Raw genomic sequence first — 25,060 nt, 5'->3', positions numbered from 1 at the left:
ACCTTACAATTAGTTGATGAGGAAATCAGTAAGAAGTGAAAACTATCTCAAGGTGTAAGGTCCTTGCTTAGCCTCTGGGTGGCCATCCTAACAGCCACCATTTTCCTCCCTCACACAGCTCACCATTAATCACTGCATTCTTTCCCACCCAAGGGTGCACTAACCCCCACCCTTAGTCACCCACGTGAGGGCCCACCTAGCTCTAATCCTTGAGCCTCCCCCATAAAAGCCCCAGAACTCAAGCCTGAGTTGCCTCTCTGTTTTAAACTCTCTGCTGTGTATCTCTGTCTGGTCTCCATCTTTCATTTCTGGCTCATCAATCTCCTGCTTTCTCACTTTCCTTTCTCAAGGTATATTTGAATAGCTGGGTATACATAGGCAAATTAATAGTGGAATATTAGTGTAAGGTTGCAAGGTTAGATAAAAACTGGTTAATAATGTATTACAAAGTAAAAAATTCATAACCTTCATTTCACTGATATTTATAGTCCTATTGGACAAGTCTATAAATTAACATAGAATGTGAATGACCTTTAATCAATAGTAAAAAGTGATAACAAAATGCTATCCTCCAGTCCTTGATTCAATATTGAAAGACGTCACTCACCTTTTTGCTTTGTTTCCGTTTTAGGTAATTTTCCTTTCAAAATGAAATCCTTCTCCTTATTCATCCCACTGTAATCAGTACTCCCCCCACACACTTACTGTCAATGTCTAGCCCACTCATGACCTCCTGCAAAACTCAATGGATTTTTTTTCTGAAAATTTCAACTATTGTGCTTATGTAAAATTTCTCATTGTTTAAAAATGCCACACATGGTTTAAACAAACAAAAGATTCCTGTGGTCTAGAATGAGCCATAAGCTGCAATTTTACAAGCTGTAATATTTTTAATGCATTCTGGATTTAGGGGAGCTGGCCAACTTCTTGGCTTTCAATTAGGTTCCATGGACTCCCAGGGCAAAATACAATGCAAAATATACACTACTGGGCTCTGCACATTGCCTCCATTTTAGAGAGAACCTTTGGACTTACATTTTGAACCATGCAACACTACCTGCCTTGCTATATACCTTGAAAGACTGGCTAATCCCAGATCAGGTGACTGCTGCTAGTCAGATTTCTCTAAGAATTTAGGATTAAGAAGCAGATAGCTAGTCCAGCTATGCTTGTCATTTGAAGGAAGGACATGTAATTTGGTAGCTGTGCACTTAGAAGCACAGAATGCTTGTTTTCAGAGAGAAGAATAAAGCAGATAAGCATCATCTGGGAAGACAAGCAGAAGAGGGACTGTAGAGTTGGTTGCTTGGGTGGGTTCTGAGTGGCATTCCAGTTTTTTGTCCTCAGCGGACACAACATCCGTGGTTTGGTTTTGGGACCCCTGATATAGAAACTTTGATTTTCTTGTAATTAATTGCCCCTGGAAATTAATACTAACTAATAATTATTGAGAGGGTTTCTATTACTCACAATTAAGAAACCTTAATAGAGGGCTGGGGATATACCTCAGTTGGTAGAGTGCATGCACAAGGCCCTGGGTTTGATCCCCAGCTCACACACACACACACAAAAAAAAAAAAAAAAGAAAGAAAAAGAAAAAAAAAAGAAACCTTAATAGAGAGGAGGGTGGGATAGTTGGCAATAGTGCTCTACAGGACAGTATTCTGCAGGGTATGTCCTGGAACAAACTGCTTTTTCTAAGTTGACCGCAGCCTGGCTTCAGATAAGAAGTGTTATATCAATACTAACTTCAAATGGATCAGGATAAAAACAACATGAAGGGCTGGGGATGTGGCTCAAGCGGTGGCGCGCTCGCCTGGCATGCGTGCGGCATGGGTTCGATCCTCAGCACCACAAACAAAGATGTTGTGTCCGCTGAGAACTAAAAAATGAATATTAATTCTCTCTCTTAAAAAAAAAACACCAAATTAAAAAAAAACATGAAAAAACATTAGAGACATATGTGGACTTCAAACAAATGTTTATTACTGCTTAATGGGGCCAAATGGGCAACACAACGCATTGAAAACATCACTGGCTCACAAAACAGTCACCTCGCTACCTTCTTGGTTGCAGTTGTTTATTTCACAAGGCTTCATTCACACATGAAAACAAGATACTACTCCAATTCAAGTTCAAGACAATTATAAAAGTAAACATTTGTTGGGACAATGTACAATAAATTGCACTTTCCTTAACAAGCATTACATTTACATTTATAGTGTACTATACATAATACATGGAATTATGGAAACATCTAATTGGTCATTGTTTATAGAGGAAGAGGCTAATAACTAATTTTTTTTAGTCAATTAGCACTGTTCACACTTAAGTCATTTATTATATAACCTGCTTTCATTACAGATGCTGTGGGCAAAATTACAAGTTTCATAAAAATAGATAATATAGAATTTCTACTACCTCCTCAGCAAGGGGAAGGTAGGAGTTGGAAAGAAGGGGGTGGGGGGTCTGATGGAGAAACTTCTCCTCTCATTTGAACTGAGTATCCATGCATTATGCAAAATACCAAAAATAGAGAAACTGATGCAAAAAGGCTATTGGGACATCTTGGATTCTGGGACCATCTCCAGCTTTGTTCTTGTGCTTTCATGATACCAGAGTCTTTTGATGCATTTATATTCTCACAATTCAGTTTCCTTTATCTTATTCCATATATAATATATAGTTATTAAAAGTTACATTTAATGGAAAAGATTTTACATGTTAAATGGAAAAGGAAAGTAACTTAAAATGTTCATTATCTTCTCTGATTAACTTTTCTTAAACTTTTCAGAACATAACTAAGGATAAGCCAGGGACTGGGTAAGGAGAATGGGATAGACAGATGAAGATATTTTTATAGCAGGTAGCAAATTCATTTGGAGATAAGCTTGACATGGGTCTTTTAGATGGAAAGTGAGAAAGATACACCAGACAGCTGTTTGCAGTCACTAAGATCCCACAAACATCCACTTTTTTCCTTACTATAAAATTAGCATCGGTCACATGGCAGCCCTCATTTTGGTAGATTCTGATAGTCAGGGAAGTTGCTAAGATGAAGAAGGATCTGGCCTGTATTACATAGAAGAAATAAAGAGATGGGGAATGTTTTCATGCTGGTGACTAGCAGCATGGTGACTTAGGAGTTTTACACTTCATAGCTGGAAAACTGGCCACTCCCTGGCCTTGTGGTCTTGATCACATGTCTTGAAATCTCAATATGTATTAGATGAATGGTATCTAACTACATAGAAGAGGCAGGGATACTCCAATTAAAATTCCACCAATCAATCTCTCACACACACATAAATCTAGCAGTGTTCAAATCATACAATTCATCCTCTCATTTGTAACTGAAGTAAGAGAATCAGAGTTATTTTAGAGTGTTTTAAAGGGTAAATTATATAATACAATCATCTTGCTAAGTAATTAAAAGTGTTCTTTCCCAGAAGATAAAATAAGTATTTTTTTTCTCTTAAAGGAGTCCTAAAAATCAGACAGCCACCTTAGTGTTTAATGCACAGAGTTGGTAAGACAGTAGACTGATTTCAACTAAAAGTTCAATCCATCACATTAGTTATGTATATATAATTCTTATCCTAGGTGACTGACTCCTTTAAGGATCTAACTCTAATCTCCTACACCTTAACCTTTTATTATCTCAGTTTACTCACCACAGCTAGGAAATGAAGTCACTAATTATTAACTAGAAAATATCTGAAGAATGTGTAGTAGAGGTTGGAGAAAAATAAATATGAATACAGAGTAGGAAAGAATGAACCTTTTCTTATCAATGAAACAATAAATACCATTAAATATCCCAACATCAGTATAAAGGTTGCTTTTCTACTTTACCAGGAAAATTTTAAGAAAGCCAGTGAAGAAGAAATCATCATCAATTAATAGCTAGAAGAGAGAAAGAGAAATTCATTGTATGGCAAGGTAGGTCACAGCCTGTATAGCATCTCTATCAGTGTTTCTGATAGGTTCTCATGTCCAAAACATTAGGTAACTAGGATTTCTTAGCATCAGATTCTATGTACCCAAATATAACCAAATTGTGACATGGCTGCTGGCAAACATGCACTACAGAATTAAAAAACCAGCTTGGTTTCTTTCAGCTTTAAAGAATGTGTTAAATAAGATTCTTAAGATATAAAAGCTAATGAATTAAATTACTAAGTTGAATTTTATTCACATTCTTCTACAGAATTTAATAAAAAGAGAAATGATCATTTTTCAAATGTTGCAAATACTGGATTTTTGCAAGAATGTTTTATACAAAGTACAGCCTAAGAAAAGATGAGAATTATTACACTATTTGAGAATGTCCTATATATTTGGCTGCTTTGTAAAGGGAATTCAAAAGAAAGGTTATAGTTCTCAAACAATACACTGTAAAGGACATGTGGTTTGAAGTATTGCTATAACATATTTTATGAACAATCATATCACATACCAAAAATTTTAATTTTTCTTTCCCATCACCCAGTCACCCCCTCACCCCTGTAATGGGAATCAAACCCTGGGCCTCATGCTAGGCAAGCACTCTGCCACTGAGCTTACTGCCCCCCCACCCCCCAGCCCTTTATTTTTTGTTTAAAGACAGGGTCTCACCAGGTTGCCAAGGCTGGCCTCAAACCTGCCATCCTCCTGCCTCAGTCTCCCAAGTGGCTGGGATTACAGGTATGTGTCACTATGCCCGGCCATTTCTAATCTTCACTATTGCTACTAATTCAAAGGCATTGCAGTGAGGGTCATCTCAGACTTGCCACACCAATATGCATACCCAGTTTGATGTGGGGCTGTAAAAGAAGAAAACTGTGTATCGACCTTATAATCCCTTATAAGAATTAAGACTAGAAAGACAAATTTACCAAACTTTTGGAATGCATGCTCCTGGCGATTCTGTTCAAAGACTAAAAGGAACAGGACTAAAAACTGAACCAGGTCCACAGACAAGGACTTGACTTAAAGCCTTCTACTTCTCCTGTGACATTTAAGAAAAATTATGCAACTTGGTATTCTGTGGAATGTATTTATTTCTGGAAGCTAAAAAGAGCTTGTTGTTACTATGAAGTTCACGACATAAGAGTATCTGCAATTTGGCTGGCCATTTGCAAAGGCAACTTGTATAGGGCTTCCTGGAACCAAGCATAAAGTACCACTTCAGCTAACAGACTCCACTAATGATTTACAGAGACAAGTGCCAAGATGAAATTTTTTAGCCGTTATATTTTACACAAAAAAATATATATATTAGCTTATCTAATCCACCATGTAGGGGATTTTAAAGTCAACAGACACTTGGAATGCTGAGTTGTTTTCCTTTTTGGTAAAAAGAAATGAATTTTATAATAAAAGACATCAGAACAATAATAACAAAAAGAGTTCCAAAGAAAAGTATTATTTGACAAGTGTCATGGATACCAAACATAACAGTTTTATGTTGCAGATGATAGAAACAGATGAAGGGGATTTCACTTTTTAGAATTCAAATATCACTCTAGAGGAAAGGATCTGTGGTGAGCAGCTTGTAGTGCATCCTCCTAGGATTGAGAAGGTTCTTATTTGATTCTAACTTTCAAGAGTTGTGTTCCTTATAACTGCAATATATGGCACAGAAGAGAACCACTCTGGCACTACAAAGTTTAAGATCCTTTAAAAACAATATATCCAACAAAGAAGCCAAGGATGAATATCAGTAAACATTACTGTACATAGCTGACAGTAGTTTTGTTGGTGTGAAAGGATCAGATATCTCCAAAATAGCTTAGAAAATGGGAAAATTAGTTTTGCCCTTACCAAAGAATTTCTTGTAAGGACTATTTATATAGGTATGTTAAATATAATTTTTAAAAATATTTCCACCAATTTTAAACAATAGCCTTATCTTTTGTTAGATAAGTATTTCTATAAAGATTTTGTATTCAATTAAAAATGTTATAAATGCATTTGTATGGTCATCTACAGGTACCAAGGGCATATACTAGGGAGCTACAGCAGTGAGGAAATGTTGCCTAACATTAACTAAGGTGATGAAGCTGACCTCGATTTCTATTTCAATACTATGTCCTCTAACAAAATTATAGAATATTAGTGTTTCCTTAGTAACTATGTCAACATCAAATGAAAGAACTCTGTTGCTGGTTCTGTACTTCACTATAAGCACAGCAAATGAACCTGGGCTTTTCTCAAACTCTCCGGTGAAGGTTCCCTAAGTGCAACTCACAATAGCCACCCTTGACTGGACACTTGCCAGAAGTCTCATCTGTGTTCACACCTAGCCACACTAGGAACACGCAAGTCCCTTGTGGATTTTTGAAAGGATCTGCTAGAACACCAGAGCCAAAATGACTTTACTCCACATTTGTCAAAATCTCAGTTCACTCACTGAGTTTGCATTCTCAATAGCCCATCCATTCCACAGTTCTTGGCACTTCAGAAAATGAAACATGAAAGAAAATGAAAATAAACCAATTATCTTTGGGGACTTTTCAACCCCTGGTCTGTTCTTGCATGGGGCAGGAGTATCGCTCCCTGGTTTTAGGATGAAACCTGACAGTGGTCATGACCGGCCCCACAGTGTGCTTTATCTGAATAAATCCTGAAAAGCTAAAGAGGTTTAGGTTTCAATTTTTTTTTCCCTGTGACAAAGATCTTCCTATCACGTCAACCTTGGAATGACAGATGATTCTATTTCTGTAGGATAAAATTATTAGGAGTAATTAATTAGTTCTAAATAAAAAGCACTTAGTTCTGAATTACTTATTTCCAACTAAACATCAGGCATATAAAATAATGTGTAATACTAGGATGGATCAGAACATGGCTTCCCAGGAAGAAGCTGGGCAGTAGGTATCCAACATAAATTGGGTCAATTTAACTAACATCCCTTTGAAAAGTGTCATACAGGAAAGAATGAGAGCTACTGAAGGATTCTGGCTTGCTTTCTGGCCTCCTTTACTTTCCTTCAAAGGGACACCAGGAAGATGGCTCCCGGGTTTCCGTTGCTTTGATCGTTGTGCTCTTGTGCTTGGGTGAGGCTGGAGCTATGTGCTCTCCTTAGGCGGCTGGGTGGCCTGAGGCGGCTGCAGTGGCTGGGTGCTCGTGGCCGTTTTGATAGAGTTCAGGGTTTTGCTAAACCAAGAGTTTTTTGCAGCTTGGATTTCATTCATAAGGGCCCCTCTCTGATGTTCAAGTTCCTAATTAAAGAAAGAAAATCATCTGGGTATTAAATGAAGAGTGCAGTTTTTTGGTAATTCCCAGGTCTATGTAGCCAAACTATTCTTCCCTCAAATCCAGGAAAAATTTAATCAGCTTCTTAATGGAAAGAAAAAGTTTCAAGCTAGAAGAGTTTCTACTGAAAATCAAATCTGTCCTTTCTCTGAACTGTGAAAAGAAACCTTGTTATATTCTTTCTTTTCCCCTCTGCCCTTAGGTCCAAATTTAGGTTTAGGATGCAACCCCAGATAACATGTTTAAAATCACAAATAAATATGAACATTAGGACAGAAAGAATTTATACTACTAGCATAAGCAGCATGAGTTCCATTTCCAAAGACATGGCCTCTGTCCCTGAGAATACACAGGGTCCAGAGCAGAGACATCCTTAGCAGAGGACCCTAATGTGACACAGATTAGTGCCACATAGGCATGGGGGGGGGGAGAGTCCATCAGAACTCACACTCTTTTTCTAATCATGTTATTTTCTAATATGGAGTGAGAAAATGGCAAAATCAAGATAAAAAGAAGCTCCAAAGAAAAGAAAGGGTATGAGCCAATGTTAGGGGCTGGTGGAGAGACTTGGCTTTCATTTTCACAATCAGCTTCTAAAGTGACCAAATTCATTGTGACAGGACATGAGCAAGAGATCTAAAGATAAACTGGAAAATTGTGTTAATTACAAAAAGTTCCTTTAGATTATGTGTTTGTTTATATCAGTGTGTAAAGATACATGGCACACAATGTGATCATGTAGGACACATCAGTGGGTAGAACTCATCTGCAACGTATCCAGTGACAGCTCGTGATTCTGACTTAGCACCTGAGCCCCTGCCTGTGATTCGTCCCGTTGATCTTTTACCAACCAACCTGGATTTTGCACTTGGCCTCTACCAGCTGCAGTTTGGTTTGTGCCAGTTCCAGCTCCATCTCCCTCAGCTGCTTCTTGAGTGAGTCCTTCTCGTCATCTGCTTCAATTCCTTGATCCTCCCTGCTGATGGCTGCTGGTTTCAAAGTGCCTTCCTTGCTGAAAATGTCACTGCAGTGTTTGCATGCCATCATTTTACCCTGAAATAACCAAAAGTGATAATCAACATCAAAATGTATTTCATAGCCAGATCACTTCCTGAAACAATATGATTTCTTAAAGTCACTGCCCATGGCAGCAGATGCAGTGTCATCTCAGATAACATATATTTACACACACACACACACACACACACACACACACACACACACACACACACACTCCACAACCAAAATGGTTACACTCAGTACCAAATCCAGCTATTCAAAACAGGTGTTCTGTTTACAGTTCTGAGGATCAAAACTTGGACTCTGGGTGGGCCAGGCAAACACTCTAGTACTGAGCTACCTCCCCATCTTCCATTCTTTTTTCTTTAAATAGGTGTAGGAAGACTCTAGGAGTATCACAGTCTTCGAAAATCTGCCCTAGAAATTTTGTGCTGCCATTACTGTTATTAAGTGCCAAGCCCCATACCATATACTCTGTCTATAGTATTTAATTTAATTCTAGAGCAACTAACTATATGAAGAGGAACACTTCTCAGCCCCATTTTAATACCTATAGAACTCATTGGCAGTTAAGTAACTTGTGTATAGCATGCCCAGGACAGTCATTATAACTAACCAAAATCTACCCTCACAATAAAGTAAATGTCCTACTGTTTGGCTTTAAGCAAAGGTGACCATCATTGTTTAAGTTGATAAAAATAACTCTACTATATGCCTAAGTTGCCAATCAAGTACACTCCACTGAATGACAGCATTCTTTCCAAAGTTAACAGTGCTGTGTTTTCCTGAATCACTTCAATAAAATTCAGAAATAAAGATATTATGCACTATTTCTATTTTTATGTCCCACTGTTACAACAAGCTCATTGATTTAAGTTTTCCAATCCAGGTAAGCAGTTGTACTGGATTGAACCAAATGAAGGAATAGACTGGTGTCACAAAAGGGAGGACAACATTTTCGTAGAGAAAACACCACATGCAAAGCTGCAACATCCTGAGGGAACGTCCAGGAATGTGCAAGGGCCAAAGCAGAGTGTAAGGGTGAGAGGTAAGAGGTAGTGAGCATTCTCTGTGGCCAGGTTGTAAAGGTCCTGATTTTACCCACAGGAAATGTGTCTCTTGGCTGCACCATGCCCTGTGCCACATGCTGAGCAGCAATAAGCTCCCTGGAGCTGGGGTCCATTGCGGTGGACAGTGCTGAGTCCCACGGGCCACCCATCTGTCCTTCTTCCTCAGGAACAGAACCCTGATTTTATTTGAGCTGGCAATGGGTCCTGATAATTGGTGGCATTTCTCAAATTCCCTTGAAGCTAGGTGTGGCCAGAAACTAAGTTCTGATTCTCAAACAGAAGTGTGACATGGAACTTCTGAGAAGGCTTCTCAGAGACACACCCCCACTGCAGCAAGGCCCTTATATCCTTGTAGAATCAAATTCTGCCATGGGGTGTGAACGTGAAGCAGAAGCTCCAGTTGACAGGTGTGGCTTGTAGGTGACCTGAGGGTGGGTGCCCACATAGAGGATGTGGTCACTAATGACGGATGAGGATCACTAATGACAACCAAGGATCCACCTTTCTAGTCCTTGGCTACTTTTACTTAACATAATCACTACGTTTTGTGTGTAAGCCAATGTCGGGGGCCTATCTGTGGTCCAAAACTGACATGCATCGTGATATGGCCAAACTTATACTTGGGCGTGCTCACTCTGATTACAGTGGAAAGGATGAACTGGAGCGGTGGTAGTGATCAAGAGGGTTGTTAGAGGAAGCTGGACAAACCAGAAGCTAACACATCATGCCAAATGAGGTGAAGAAGAAGCACCCTAGAGAAAGGGGAGCTAGAACAGTCTAAGAATGTGGACTTGAGTCTGATGCCCTGGGTTCAAGTCCTGGTACCACATACCAGCAGTATAATCTCAATCAAAAAGAATCACCTGTTTGGGGCCTCATCATTAGTAATAACAAATTGTGTCTATTTTCTAGGGTAGTTATGGGGTTAAGTGGATAATACACGGAAAGTATCAGAACAGTGTGCACAGTAAGGACCAATGAAGTTGTTCTTTATTATGGCTAACTCAGGCTCACCTTCCTCTCCTGGAACATCATGGCTTTCATTAGTAGTCTTACCTACTTATCCAAAATTGTTCTCTGTTGCTTCATAATCAGTTTCCTTAATAAGACATTAAAACATTCTTGAGTTTTCCCTCATGTTTCTGAACCTCTCTCCAACTGAATTCTAACCATCCTGTTTAAATCCACCCTACTCCATAAAGCTTCCTTTGGCCTGCAGTTCTTATGTATCTGCTTTCCCCACAATTCCGATTGTTGGTTAATCCAACTCAGCACTCTTGACCTGTTTTCCAAACATTCCATGTAAGTATATAACTTGTCTTACAGGAAAGTTCTATGCTCCTGTTTCTGTGTAATTTCTGTAACAAAATGGTGGCCTAATACCTGTGCACAGAGAGATGCTCAAATACAATCTTTACTGAGTGACCAGTGTAAATCCTTGTTTCATTTTTATTTCCATAAGGACTGAAGCTCAAGATAGCTGGCCCTTTTATGGCAAGACACTTTATCAACAATCTGTCAGTAGGCCTCTAACGTACAAATAACAATAAATACTAAGTAGAAGGAATTAAAAAAGACCAGAAAAGGAAGATATGACTCCCAAATTTTAACAGGTTTGGAGAGAGCTCTCTCCACCAACCCTTTACTTACCAACAATCTCAGATGGATATTTTGTAACATAAAATAAGAGAAAAAAGTTTCTGAAAATACCAGAATGAGGTTTTCCAAATTTTAACTTAAAAATATTATTGTGGGGCTGGGGATGTGGCTCAACGGTAACGTGCTCGCCTTGCATGCTCGGGCGCTGGGTTCGATCCTCAACACCACATAAAAATAAAATATCGATGTTGTGTCCACCGAAAACTAAAAATAAATATTAAAAAATTCTCTCTCTCTCTCTCTCTCTTTAAAAAAAAATTCTCTCTCTAACAAAAACAAAAAAATTAACATAGCCAAGAAGGAATCTAAGCACTTTGTATACATTATCTAATTCAATCTTCAAAATGGTCTTATGAGGTTGGCAATGTTATCTCTATTTTACAGAAGACAAAATGAAGATTAGAAAGGCAAATAACTTTTCAAAGTTGTTAAACTATATGCTAAATTGCCAAGAACACATTTGCTAGTATGACTTGAATATATTCAAATAGGAGCATGTCAGATTTCTGGGACAGCGGGGAGGGCGGATAGCACTCACCTGTAATCTTGGCTACTTGGGCAGCTGAGGGAGGAGGATTTTAAGTTCAAGGCCAACCTCAGCAACTTAGTGAGACCCTGACTCAAAACAAAAAATAAAAAGGGGCTGGGCATATGGTTCAGTGACAACGCTTGCCTAGCAAGGCAAAGTACAGTCCTGGTATGATCAGCAGTAAGTCCATTTTCTGAAGAATAAGCAATCACCTTTTTTCAAAGAGAGCCATAACATAAGGACTTCTACCACCAGGGGGCAACATAAAAATAAATGCTACTGTTTTGTTTTTTAAAAACAAACCACTAAAAATTTGGTTGAGGGGCTGGGATTCTGGCTCAGCGGTAGAGCGTTCGCCTAGCACGGGTGGGACTTGAGTTCGATCCTCAGCACCACATAAAAATAAAGGCATTGTGTTGTGTCCATCTACACCAAAAAAAAAAAAAAATTGGTTGAAGAATGAGTCAGTTATGAACATGTTTTCCAGCCAAATTCTATAGTGTCACAGTGCTCACTGTTCAAGAGAGTGACAGGATGATCCTACTGAGTCCCAAACTGAAGCTGCACCATTCAGACACAGGTGGGCTGCTGAGGACTCCCAGGCCCCACCTTATACCAAAGCCACATGGCTCAGGGACCTCTAGTGACAGTGGTCAAACCATCTTTTCCTTCCTGGTACCAGCTTCTGCCTTCCTGTAAGATTTATGGAGCATCACCTGTCACCTGGTCAAGAAGACAGCTGTACCCCAGGTCAAAGAGAGATACACTACTCTTCACATGTTGAAATCCTTTAATACCAAATGGGGAAGGCAGACTTTCAGGTACATGCAAGACCAAGTGTGGAGCAGAGATGGTCCCAGAACTGGCTCCCTGCTTACCTTCACAGCTTCCAGCTCCTCTTTGCTGGCTGCTTGCTGTTTCTCCAGCCGGGTACTTAACTGGGAACAGATCTAAGGCAAATAAAAGAGGCTCTTTACTAGATACGCCTGCAGTGAGCACATGCACACATCTGCTTAGCAACCCATAAAGGCCTTGAGCAGATCTGCTCCTAGAAGAAATCTTGCAAATGAGCAGCCCTGCAAATGCCGGTCACTTTTGAAACAAGCAACAGAAGCCTGGGCATCTCCTGTGGAGACTCTGCCTTCATCCACAGAAACAAGACACTGGCGTAGATTGGGTTTCTTGCTATCACTAGCTTTCTGTGATGAGTTCCAATGAATTTTTGGCCTTGCTGAGTATCTACTTTGTACAAATTGAAGAAAAGAATTTTGAACCAGGAACAGATCCTACAGCTCCCATCCAGCCACAGAAAAAGTCTCTTTCCAATCATTAGTTTCCTTAAGTAGCAGCAGAGTGAATAAAAGTTACAATTATTAGAAAATAAAAACTGATTAAAATAAAACTCTGATCAAGAGTTTGGGAAACAGCACAGAAATTAAAAGCTTCAGAGCCAGTGCGGTGGTCCATGACTATAATCCCAGTGATTTGGGAGCTTTGGCTTTAGCGAGGCACTAAGCAACTTAGTGAGACCCTGTCTCCAAATAAAATGAAAAGCTTCAATACTGGAGTCGAACTGTGAGTTTAAAGCCCATCCAGCTCTACTACTTATATCTATGTACTCCTTGGCAAACTCATTCATCTTTCTAAGACTTAGTTCCCTTGTGACTGCACAGTACTGTGCTGTAATAACCAAGTGAGAAAGATGCATGTGAAGGGCTCAGCACTACATGGCATCTGACCAATACAAAGCACCTATGGAGTAAAATCCGTTATTATTATTAATTCTGAAATAAGGTGCTGATAAGTACCAAGAACAAATAGAAATAAGTGCTTTCAAAGGAGAAAATTTCTGCTTAAAAAATGCATCCCCTCATTGACTAAAATAAAAATCTTTTAAAAAAATGGATAAAAATAAATTAAAAAAATAAAAAGCAAACAATAAAATAGAAAAATGGATGAGAAACAGGGGATGTCAAATTTTAAAGAAGAAATTAGAATAGAAACATGTCTGATCTATTTCCCATCAAAACACATTTATAAAAATCTCATTACTAAAAAATAGCTCAAAGCCAAGTCTTGCTTGTTGAGTTAAGCTTCCAATTTCTCCAGATCTAAACCTGGCAAATAATTCATAGGACTGTATTTAAACTGATGTTAAAAAGAAGGGTCTGCTGGGCACAGTGGCACACACCTGTAATACCAGCAACTGGGTAGGCTAAGGCAGGAGAATTGAAAGCTGGAGGCCAGCATGGGCAACTTGGTGAGACCTTGCCTCAAAACAAAAGATAAAAAGGGCTGGGGATGCAGCTCAGTGGCAGAGCACTTGCCTAGCATATGCCAGGCCCTGGTTTAATCCCCAGTACCACACGTACACAGAAAAAGAAGGGATTTCCCTGCTCATTTGTGCAAACCATCTCCCCTTTTATGTAAACCAGAGCATTCAGAAATAGAATTAGTAACAGCCAGTTCCCACTACAGAATGCATTGGTTATGTTTTATATCCTAATCGTTTTTTTTTGTTTGTTTGTTTGTTTTTTTTTTTTAGAGAGAGTGAAAGAGAGGGGAGAGAGAGAGAGAATTTTTTTTTTTTTTATTGGTTGTTCAAATCATTACAAGGCTCTTGAGAGAGAGAATTTTAATATTTATTTTTTTTAGTTTTCGGCGGACACAACATCTTTGTTTGTATGTGGTGCTGAGGATCGAACCCGGGCTGCACGCATGCCAGGCGAGCGCGCTACCACTTGAGCCACATCCCCAGCCTCTCCTAATCGTCTTTGAGGAGATGGGTCTGTTGGCTTTTATATTATGGATTCTTACCAGGGAATGTAAAGTCCAGGGCCAAGGATTACTGTTTGAAGAGTATGGTAGGCTGTGGCCACCTGTGGTGTCACAGGACCATGAGGTAATGCATTTGCAGTGATGGCGAGTTTTACAGCCATGGTCTTAAATGCTCCTTGCATTAGTTCATATCTAACCACCATGTCTTAGTTACCCAAAGTCAAAGTGCCTGGATGCCTTCCAGGTTTTCCCTTGTCTAGCAGAAAAAAAGGGCGGGGGGCTATATTTGACATCTCCCTCTTCTGTTTTCACTATTGCTTATTTTAGTTCAGGGCCCAATTTTTCCTATTTCTCCCTATTTCTTCTCACTTTGTGACATTAGCCTCTCATGGTCTATGTCCTTGCCTGTGGATGTCTCCCTTTGGTTCCACATTCCTCACTGGGTTTAGAGTAGTGCCAATACGTATCCCTGAGCATGCCATTTTCCTGCTTAAAAATTCCTACTACAACAACAAAAACTAGACAGCTATGCCCAACCTGAAGACCGTCCTGGATCTGGGCCCCAGCAAAGTGGTGCTTCTCTTCTGTACTCGAATCTCTTACCACATAAAACGTTTTCTGTGTTCACTAGCCTACCTCTGTGCCTTCCATTTCCCTCTTCCCACCATTTGCACCCCATCCTCCACTGTCTGCACATATCCAACTCTCACGCAGCCTTGAAGCCACTCAAGCTATCCCAGCTCTGGAAGGGCCTCCTCATTGCCCACAGGGAGAAAGTTCCTTTCCTCTTATTCCTGCTTAGGTCTGACCTCCCTATGACAAAATAAGCTTCTAGGAGAGAGATTAGATTAATTCATCTTGGGCCCCCTGAATTATTAAGCTTTACAAGTAGCAAGCATAAAATAAGCACATTATTATAAAGGAGAGTAAGAATGCTCTGAAATCTTATTTCTAAGAAATGTTTCATGCATATGAGGAAACCTTATGAAAAGAAGTTCATGATATATGAAGCAGATCAAAGCTACTTCCAAGAAACAGAATAAACAGTACAGCCATCCTGTTTATATACATTATAAATTTATTTATGTAGCAATTTATTTATATAGCAATGCTACATACTCAACATTATAGAGATTATGTAGGTGGCAAGATTGAGGGAGGTTTGTTTTCTTTGTGCTTTTTTGCATTTCCCCAACTTTCTACAAAAACATAAATTTCACTTATAGACAAAAACAAAACAAAACAAAAACATCAAGCCAGGCATGGCGGCACATGCCTGTAATCCCAGTAGCTCAGGAGGCTGAGACAGGAGAATTGCGAGTTCAAAGGCAGCCTCAGCAAAGGCAAGGTGCTAAGCAACTCAGTGAGACCCTGTCTCTAATGAAAATACAAAATAGGGATGGGGATGTGGCTCAGTGGTCAAGTGTCCCTGAGTTCAATCCCTGGTATAAAAAATTAAAAAAAAAACCATCAAAACCAAACTAAAATAGTATGCATTACTATTTTAGTTTGGTTTTGTGAGACAGATGATCTCAGGGAAACCCTTGGATCTGAAGGCAGCGCATGGTATTTAATTAATTCTGGAAACCTAGAATGTGAGGAGCCAACTCAGGTTTCTCAGAACTGAGAGGGCCCTTGCCATGTCCAGCCAAAAGGAGAGACAGCAAGATGTACCTGGAGTAGAATGAGAAGCGTTCTGGGGCCACCCTGGTGACAGGAGAGAGAGAGATTTCCAAGGAGAGCAAGCTCTCTGTTAAAAAGAGAATTTTAAGGTGCATAGTAGAAAGCCTCCCACTAGTGGGGGCCTACACTGGGTCAGGCCATGTAGCCACAGTGAAAAAAAAAAAAGGGCCTCATTCTGTTCTTTAATTGCAAAGGATACATGGATCCCCTAGCTATTGCCATTTGATACAATCACTAAACTTTGCAAAGTGGCAAATGTCCCCAGTGAGATCCATTGTAAATTAGCTTCTCAGTAAGGCAGAAGCTGGATCCCAATGGCAATTATGGTTCCAAACAGTGTTAAAACAACCAATGGTTTGTTTGTCAATTAAACCTCCCATGTTACCAGCCAACAGGTTCAATCACTGCCTGTTTTAGGAGAGAGTGAGGCACAGATTTAATAAATTGGAAGACTGTTCTGGAAACTCTAAAAACAAACAAAAAACAAAAGTAAAAGGCAATTACTTTTATAACAACAAAATCCACAGTGGCATAATACCTGTTTATACTCAGCAATGATGGCTGTGGTCTTCTTAATCTCATACTCTGCCTTCTCTAGCTGTTTCCTGAATACTTCTTTTAGCTAGAAAGGAAGGAGAAACAGCACGATTCAGCAAAAATCTTAATAAATTTCTTAAGACACCTACATTCATGTCTTCTTGATTCATGGTCAGAGACAATGGTAACAACCACGGCTATGCACATTTTCCTCACTGAAGCTGCATCTCGATAATCTGAAAACCCAAGCATCTCCAGAGACACAGAGATCTTTCTTTTCTGTAAAGAAAAGATATGAGCCATGCTATTATAAAGCTGCTTATGCTCACTGCCTGCCTGGTAAGCATATTGCCTCTAAGTGTCCACTTAGACACCGTCTTCATTTTAAGTGTAAACTAAAATATATCCAGGCAACATTGCAGGCTAAGTTTTTCACTCTTGACACTATGTTATAAATTAAGGAGAAAAACTTTGGACCTTGTGTTAACAGTCCCCTCCGTCATTGCTCCCTTTCGGAAAGCAGGGTCAAGAGGTTCTGGAGTCGGGAAGAGATGAGATGAGACTCTAGGGAGGGACAGGGGATTCTGGTCGTGAGTTCAGGAGGAGCACAAGCTACACAACCTGCATGTGCTGACTAAGGTCCCTGAAGAGCTAAATGACCAATGTCATGCTCAAAAACACAGTTTTTTTTTTTTTGTTTTTTTTTTGTTTTTTTTTTTGCTTTTGTTTTTGGCTTTGGGGATGGAACCCAGGGCACTTAACCACTGAGCTAAACCCGCCCTTTTTTGAGAGTGACTCACTAAGTTGCTAAGTTTGTCCTTGAACTTGAGATCCTCCTGCCTCAGCCTCCCAAATTGCTGGGATTGCAGGTGTGCACCACTGTGTCCGGCTACAACCACAGTTTCTTGACAGCCCAGAGGCTGTAGAATTCTGGGTACAGAGGAAGACTGAGTGATGAAAAAATTCAGGTGCCACCAGATAAAAAAGAAAGAATTCAATTCTGCCAAGTTGGCCAAATAAACAACAAAAAACAACTCTGGTTGGTCCTAAGTACATAATCAGAATAAAGGGACGAACCCTGGAGAGAAGAATCCCATTTTATTTTCCTGGCACTGGGGATTGAGCCCACGGTTTCATGCTTGCTGCAGGGCAAGCCCTTCACCTATGAGTCACAGCCACAGATCTTTTTTATTTTTTATTTCGAGACAGGGTCTCACTAAGTTGCCTGGACTGGCTACATACTTGCATCCTCCTGCCTCAGTCCCCCAAGTACCTGGGATTATAGGTATGTGCCACCATGCCCAGCCCCCAAAGTATTCATAGGGAATATTCTACACTTGCTAATTCATAAATTAATAATTTACAATTGGATTCTATCATTAGAAGATTTCTGAATTTCTTCATATTTGTTACATTCTAAAATCCTAAAAACAACTTGTATTTTTTATACTGCTTCAAACGCAGCTGTTTATAGAAGTCTCTATTCTCTATTTTACATAACATTGGACATAAACAATATTTATGTCCCTTCCTGTAATAAGGCCTCACTGACTTTAAGACGACTCAGGCAGCTCAGAGGCTTGGAGCAAGTTTTTCTAAGCCATAGCTTCCTCAGGTGACAAATAAGAGTAAGGTACACGGTACAAGTACCATCATCACAATAACCAAGACAGGGTGAAGGGAAGACACCATGAAGCATCTGGCTTTGCTCTGGCCACACGTAGGCTCTTGCCCCTCCGCTGGGCTGGTGTGTGTCGCAGAGCCATGGGGCAGGCAGAGTGTGGGTTAATTCATTTGCCAATAGTGTCTTCTTCCCTGAAAGTACTAAAGGGGTCAAAGAAAGCCAGAGGTAGAGAAGAAAACAAAACACATCAGGAGGCCTGGAGAATCTATCAGCCCTCAAAGTTTTTTGAGGAAGTTTTTTAAAAAAGAAAAAACTTGGATCACACTAAATGCCAAAGACTCATTTTAACATATTCCAGCAGGGAAAAAACGTCACAGAATATGTTTTATAAGTCCTGGAAGGTGCAAAATGGCACCTCTCTCTATGTGTAATTTTTTTCTGGATGAAAGTCTTTGAAAGGATTTCTATTCTGTTTTATGTTTAGCACTAACTATTAATACCTTAGAATGAAATTCACTAATCATGATTTAAGAAATTTCCTCACTATATAAGGTAGTTACATCAAGCAAGCTCTGGGCAGTAGACTTCAGTCATTTGTGAAGACACTCTACCAGGTAATCCAGTCCTCCGCCGCTGGCTGGGCCCAAGGGGGAGGCAACGGTGGGCGAGGCAACGGTGGGCGAGGCAACGGTGGGCGGCCTCTGGGCCTAGGGAAGCAGGAAGCTCCGGCTCCGAGCAGAGGTCCCTCACCCTCACCTGAGCCTGCACTCCTCCTCCACATGGAGACCGCCACTCACCTGCTCCTGGCTCCCACAAAGAGCATAGGGCACCAGCTTCAACACCGGCTTCCAGAGGGCTTTTACGTTTCCCCAGGGGTTAGGACCCGGAGCTCTGCTGGGAATGTTGAGGCTCCCTTTTCTAAGGCATGAGTCAGAGGAGTTAGGGGGACTGAGGCAGAGGTCTGTAGCAGTCCCAGCAGAGGCCACAGTGGCTTTCGGTGTGACAATGCCATGAAGTGCTTCCAAAGAGTTAATGATTTTGGATGCAGGACATGAAACTTCCAGACTGTCAGAGCTCTTGGATCACAGCTGCAAGTTACTAAACTCAGAGAAGACTCAACACTCCTTTGAGATGTCTCAGTGAAGGCACATTCCTGAAAGCTATTGAGAGCAGAAATGCCGCCTCCTCTTCCAATACCCTCAGCACACTTCAACTTCACCCCGACTTGGAATAAATGTCACTTTTTTTTTTTTTTTACAATATTCGTAACTCCCTGCCAATCTCCCGTGTGCAGAAAAGCCCGTGAACACCTTTACCTGGGCAGTCTCTTCCTCCTGCTTCCTCTTCTCCTCCTCAGTCTCCACCAGCTTCTGCTTGGTCAAGAGGAGCTCCTTATTCAACACATCTGCCTTGTCCTCTGCCTGCAAGCCAGGGCACATCACAGCCATAAAGAAGGCGAATATGCGCACGCATACCTTCTCCACACCCTGTCCCCAGGTACCCTGTCCTACAGCTACCTCAAGTCCTTCTTCTCTTCCCAGCTCACTGCAGGGTTGTGGCGGGGGCTGCTTTCTCTGACCATCTACATGCCAGGTACTTGGTACACATTATTCCTAATTCTCACAACAACACCTTTACAGCTAATGACAGTGAGATTTGGCTAGACCAAATACATCGTCTGGGGTCACACATCTAAAATGACAGTTATGATCTGAATTCAAATTTGAATGACACCGAAGCCCATTCTCTTTCCACACCCTTCTCCCACATTCTCAGATGTGCTTCCAAATGGCAGTGCATGGGGAGGATTCAGAGAAGGCAAGTGGACAGGTGGGTCCACAGACAGCAATCAAGTGAGAAAACTCGAAGGCCAGGCTTGCGGTTAACTGGCCCACAAGCCGCTCAGACTGGTCAGTCAGTATAGCAGGGAGAAATTAAAACCAAAACCCAAGACAGAGAGAGTCGAGTGGGAAACCAAAGCAGAAACCAGACTCCAGGCTGTTTTCAGGGTGCCAGGGCGTGCCTGCTGAGAGCAGGCTGGTTCTGCCTGGGACAGAGAGCCCTCTGGGGTGTGTGTGTAACTGAGGGGACACTGTCTTATTTACATGCCAGGACCCCGACCTCATCCTCAGGTGCCAGCCACACATTTGCACAGCACTGAAGTGTGACCTGAGACCCACCCTATTCACTGCCATCTGGACGGGCCCCCTGCCACGCCTCTCCAGTCTCCCTGGTAGCATGTTAGGACAGCTCCATGTGTGAGGTGCGTCTCGCCCACTGCACTCTAACTCCAGGAGGAACCATGTCTCCTCTGCTCTTCACCATTTCCCCAGCACCACACCCACACGGGGACAGGGGCAGGTTTTCCCCAAGTCCTCAGTGAATAAACCAATGTTCCCTAAGTCCCTGCAGAAGCAGCCTGTGTGCAGTGGAGGTGGCAGAGGGCCACAGGATGAGTCCAGCAGAAAGACTCCCGAGGCAGAGGAGAGGCAGCTATGTGAAGAAGCCATCCCTGGCTGACAGCAGCCAAAGGTTGTCCAAGAATCATGCAAACTGGCCAGGTGGCTTCTGTCTGTGTTTGCCATATCTCCCCCACGCCCAGATGGCCGGGCCAGCACAGTCTGCTGGATACTGGCAGAGAGCGCAGCCCTGCTTCTCTGTGCTTGCTGGCACCTAGGTCCAGAGCCTCCTGGCTCAGTGGTAATAACTCTTGCTTCCAGAGCATTTGGAAAGATTGGGTAGTGAAGGTGGAAAAGACTCTATGGCCCTCTAACCCCAGCCCGCTGGTTCAAGGTCTACCGCAGCAGGAGTAGGCAATGCCACTTTGACTTCAGTAGCATGCTTTTTGAATCCTGCAGTATATCCAGCTGTTTTAGTTTTGGAAACCTCTATAAGAAAAGGGGAAAAACACTTCCCTGAGGAACTCTTTTTAGAAACACTTGAACACTCATGTTGAAGGCCCTATTCGTTTCATTTACTCATTTTCTGTTGAAGAGTCCTCATTAGGTGAAGCTCAGGCCTCCCTACTCTGACTGTTAGCATAGCTAACCCCACAGCAACAGTCATGGGTGCTAAGTGAAGAGGAGTCTCACGGTTTCCTAGGAAGCCGCAGCCAAAGCTTCTCCTTAGTGCTGAATAATAAAGTGAGAACAACTGTGCCCATCAAAATAGGATCATATCTGAAATAACCTAAGTTTCCTCTAAAAGCAGGCTTCTGGATCTTTAAACATCCAGCTGCTCCACCTCAAGGTATCTCTCATGTCAAGTGAAAATAATACTAAACAGATAGTTATGTAAATTCTACTTTTGAACCCAAATTATAAAACGTTCCTTACAATTTGACAGTGGGACTGAGTGGAACTCCATCATTTTTAAGTCTTCTAATCACATGTGTGTGTCTTAAGACGTCTTACTGATGCTGAGAGCTCAGACTGCAACCAAGGCTCCTGTGACATCAACCTACGCGCAAAACAAGCTCTGCCCTGTGTGCCGAGGTTGTGAACCCACTGCCCTTGATGAAAGGTTTGGTCAAAATCAGGGATGAGGAGTTTTCAGAAATCAGCCAGGCAGTTGTTCAACTTCAGAGAAAACAGTACTTATCACCTACAGCTTCTGGTCTAAGAACTCCAGTTAGAAGGAGCTCAGTCTTCAGTGCGAAGGTACCAATTCTCTCTCTTCTTTTTGTTCCCTGAGAACAGGGAAGGGCAGGGAGGGCCTGAGAGCAAGTAGCATCAGAAATTGAATTGGAGATGCCTTTTCATCACTAACCTCAGAAATTCTTATCTAAGGAGTCGAGAGAGATCTTCCTGTCAAAGGGAAACTGACCGCCTTTGGTGCCTGGTGCCCTGGAGGGTAAAGCCATGACTACAACAATAAGGGTGGAGAATGCTTGGTTTAGAGAAAGTACCTAATAACTAGGAGTGTGTGTTTATTTCCCATCTTGTCTCAGGTACAGTCTGCTTTCATGTCTACTAAATGTTTGCCCAAATTTTGCTGTTTGGGTTGAGAGAAGTGATTTTGGTAAGCTGGGACTCCAAAGAAGGGGGAAGGAGGTGAGGCCGGTGTCCTTCTCAGGTGATGGTGCCCTTCTGTAAGGACCAAGGGCAGGACACCTGAATTGTAGGGATGGCTGTTGGATAGGCACTTAAACCTCTGCTGGGGCAGAAACTGCAAAATCAGAGGCTAGGAGGAGATAAGCATAAAGAGCAGTTTTATCTTTCATTTAGATAATTGGCTTCAAAATGGAGGATCTAGATTATTACTACTTTTCTGAAAGAGAGAGTCAAGAGGGAAGAAAAAAGGGAGAAAAGGAAGGAATGCTGGAGTCCTTCCTTTAGGGATGGATGTGGTGCCCACGCGAGGCAGTCAAGGATTCAATGATGTCAGGAGTGTCTATAATTGCAGCCATTTCAGACTGATCCACAAAAAGGATTCTCTTGGAGGTGAACTGACTTTTAAAATAACATTTATCTGATGATTAAAGCTATGTATAGTATTTTCCTACATAACACCCATATCCCATTGCACAGTGTTTTTCCAATCCCATTGGTTCAAAAATTATTCCAAAAAGATATAGGTACACTATCGTTCTCCCCCAATACTGAACATGCACTTTATTTCTACTTTTTATTCTTCTAAGTTACACTGCAGTAAACAATAATCAATGCAGTTTTTTTTTACTAAATCTCTACTTTTTAGCATAGCTTTCCAAGTTCAAGTATAGTTAGATCAATTTCCTCATTTTAAATAGTGGACCTAAAATACATGCTTCATGGGCTCATTAAAAAGAGTAAATGAGATAATGCTTATAAATAGCCACATATAGTGGTTAGCACACACTAGGTACTCAGTACAAAATTAATTTTATAAAAGGGATAAAAATAGGAAAAGAAGAAGTCAAATTATCACTTTTTGCAGATAATATGATCCTATTCTTAGAAGACACCAAAAAACTAGAGCTAATAAACACATTCAGCAAAATAGGAGGTCACGAAAATCAACATTAAAAAATCCATGGTTTTTCCATGAACCAACAATGAATCTGCTGAGAAATAAATCAGGAAAGCAATTCCATTCACAATAGTCTCAAAAAAAAATACCTAGGAATAAATCTAACAAGAAGGTGAAAGAACTCCACAATTAAAACTAGAGAACTTTGAAGAAAGAAATTAAAGAAGACCTCAGAAAATGAAAAGACCTTCCATGTTCATGGACAGGCAGAATTAATATTATTAAAATGTCCATACTACCAAAAGCAATACACAGACTCATTGCAATCCTCATCAAAATACCAATTACCTTCTTCACAGAACCACAACAACAACAAAAAAACCAGTCCTAAAATTCATAAGAAAAAATGACTGAGAATAGTCAAAGCAATTCTAAGACAAAAGAAGCAACGCTGGAGGCATCATAATACCCGACTTGAAATTATACTACAGAGCAATAGTCACAAAACTGCATGGTACTAGCATAAAAACAGACACATACACAATGGTGCAGAATAGAAGACACAGAGAAAAGCCCACACATCTACAAGGAACAGCCATCTGTTCCTTGACAAAGGTACCAAAAGCCATGCACTGGGAAAAAGACAGCCCTTTTTTGGGAGGGGAGGAGGATACCAGGGATTAAACTCAGGGGCACTTAACCACTGAGCCACATCCCCAGACCTTTTAAAATATTTTATTTAGAGACAGCTTCTCACTGAGTTGCTTATGGCCTCACTAAATTGCTGAGGCTGGCTTTGAACTCTTCATCCTCCTGCCTCAGCCTCCCAAGCTGCTGGATTATTGTGTGCACTACCGGGCCTGGCTCAAGACAGCCCTTTTAGCAAATGGTGCTGGGAAAACTGATTATTCATATGTAGAAGAATGAGACTAGATCCTTATTTTTTACCCTATCATAAAATTCAACTCAAAGTGTATTAAAGATCTAGGAATTAGATCAGAAACTCTGTAAATCCTAGAAGAAAACATGGGTCAACACTCCAACATATAGGCAGAGGCTACACCTTTCTCAATATGACCCCTATAGATCAGGAAATAAAGCCAAGACTAGGATGGCATCAAGTTAAAAAGCTTCTGCATAGCAATGGAAATCATTAGGAAAATGAAGAGAGAACTTACAGAATGGGAGAAAATCTTTGCTAGCTCCTGGATTAATATCTAAAAATTATAAAGAACTCATATAACTTCACACTCCAAAATCAAATAACCCAATTAATAAATGGGCAAATGAATTAAACAGACACTTTTCAAAAGAAGAAATACAAACGGCCAACGACTATATGAAAAAATGTTCAACACTGTTAGCAGTTAAGGAAATGCCAATCAAAACTACAGAGATTTCATCTCAGGAGTCAGAATAATGGTCATCAAGAATACAAATAATAATAAATGCTAGAGAGAATATGGAGAAAAAGTAATACTTTTACATTGTTGGTGGGACAGTAAATTAGTACAACTATTATGAAAATCAATGCGGAGGCTCCTCAAAAGACTAGGCAAGGAACCACCATATGACCCAGATGTGCCACTCCTTGATACTTATCCTGAAGAATTAAAGGCATTATACTATAGAAATAAATGCATACCTGTGTTTATAGCAGCACAATTCACAATAGCCAAATTATGGAAACAGTCGAGGTGTCCACCAATAAAGAAAATATGATACACACACAATAAAGAAAAATGAAATTATGCATTTGCAGGCAAGTGGATAGAATTAGAGACCATTATGTTAAGTGAAATAAACCAAACTCAGAAGGTCAAGAGTCTCATGTTTTCTCCATACGTGGAAGCTAGAGAGGGAAAAGAAAAGAAAGGGAGGGGTGGATCTCATGAAAATAAAAGGGAGATCAGTACAGGAAAGGGACCAGGGAGTGGTAAGAGGTGAAGGAGGGAGGGGCAAGTGCTAGGA

At 40.7% G+C, this 25,060-nt stretch overlaps 1 protein-coding gene across 21 annotated transcripts in view; it reads right to left on the bottom strand.

Annotated features, from left to right (window-relative positions):
- Window positions 1-1,964: 1,964 nt before the first annotated feature.
- The window catches only part of Rabgap1l (RAB GTPase activating protein 1 like), a 581,968-nt gene continuing 558,872 nt past the window's right edge, over window positions 1,965-25,060 (bottom strand). For 19 of the 21 annotated variants that reach the window (XM_078022342.1, XM_078022343.1, XM_078022355.1 and 16 more), the window contains 5 exons: window positions 19,456-19,560; window positions 16,517-16,600; window positions 12,396-12,467; window positions 8,095-8,292; window positions 1,965-7,205 (listed from right to left, as the gene is read on the bottom strand). In XM_078022342.1, coding sequence (XP_077878468.1) covers window positions 7,053-7,205; window positions 8,095-8,292; window positions 12,396-12,467; window positions 16,517-16,600; window positions 19,456-19,560 — 612 coding nt within the window. In that variant the 3' untranslated portion in view covers window positions 1,965-7,052. Of the gene's footprint in view, window positions 7,206-8,094; window positions 8,293-12,395; window positions 12,468-16,516; window positions 16,601-19,450; window positions 19,561-25,060 lie in introns of those variants that run through there. The other 2 variants (XM_078022347.1, XR_013426383.1) reach the window with 2 other exon arrangements.

Source organism: Ictidomys tridecemlineatus, chromosome 10 (assembly GCF_052094955.1).
Source record: "Ictidomys tridecemlineatus isolate mIctTri1 chromosome 10, mIctTri1.hap1, whole genome shotgun sequence".
NCBI classification, from domain to species: domain Eukaryota; kingdom Metazoa; phylum Chordata; class Mammalia; order Rodentia; family Sciuridae; genus Ictidomys; species Ictidomys tridecemlineatus.
This window is presented reverse-complemented; position numbering and strand designations above follow the sequence as displayed.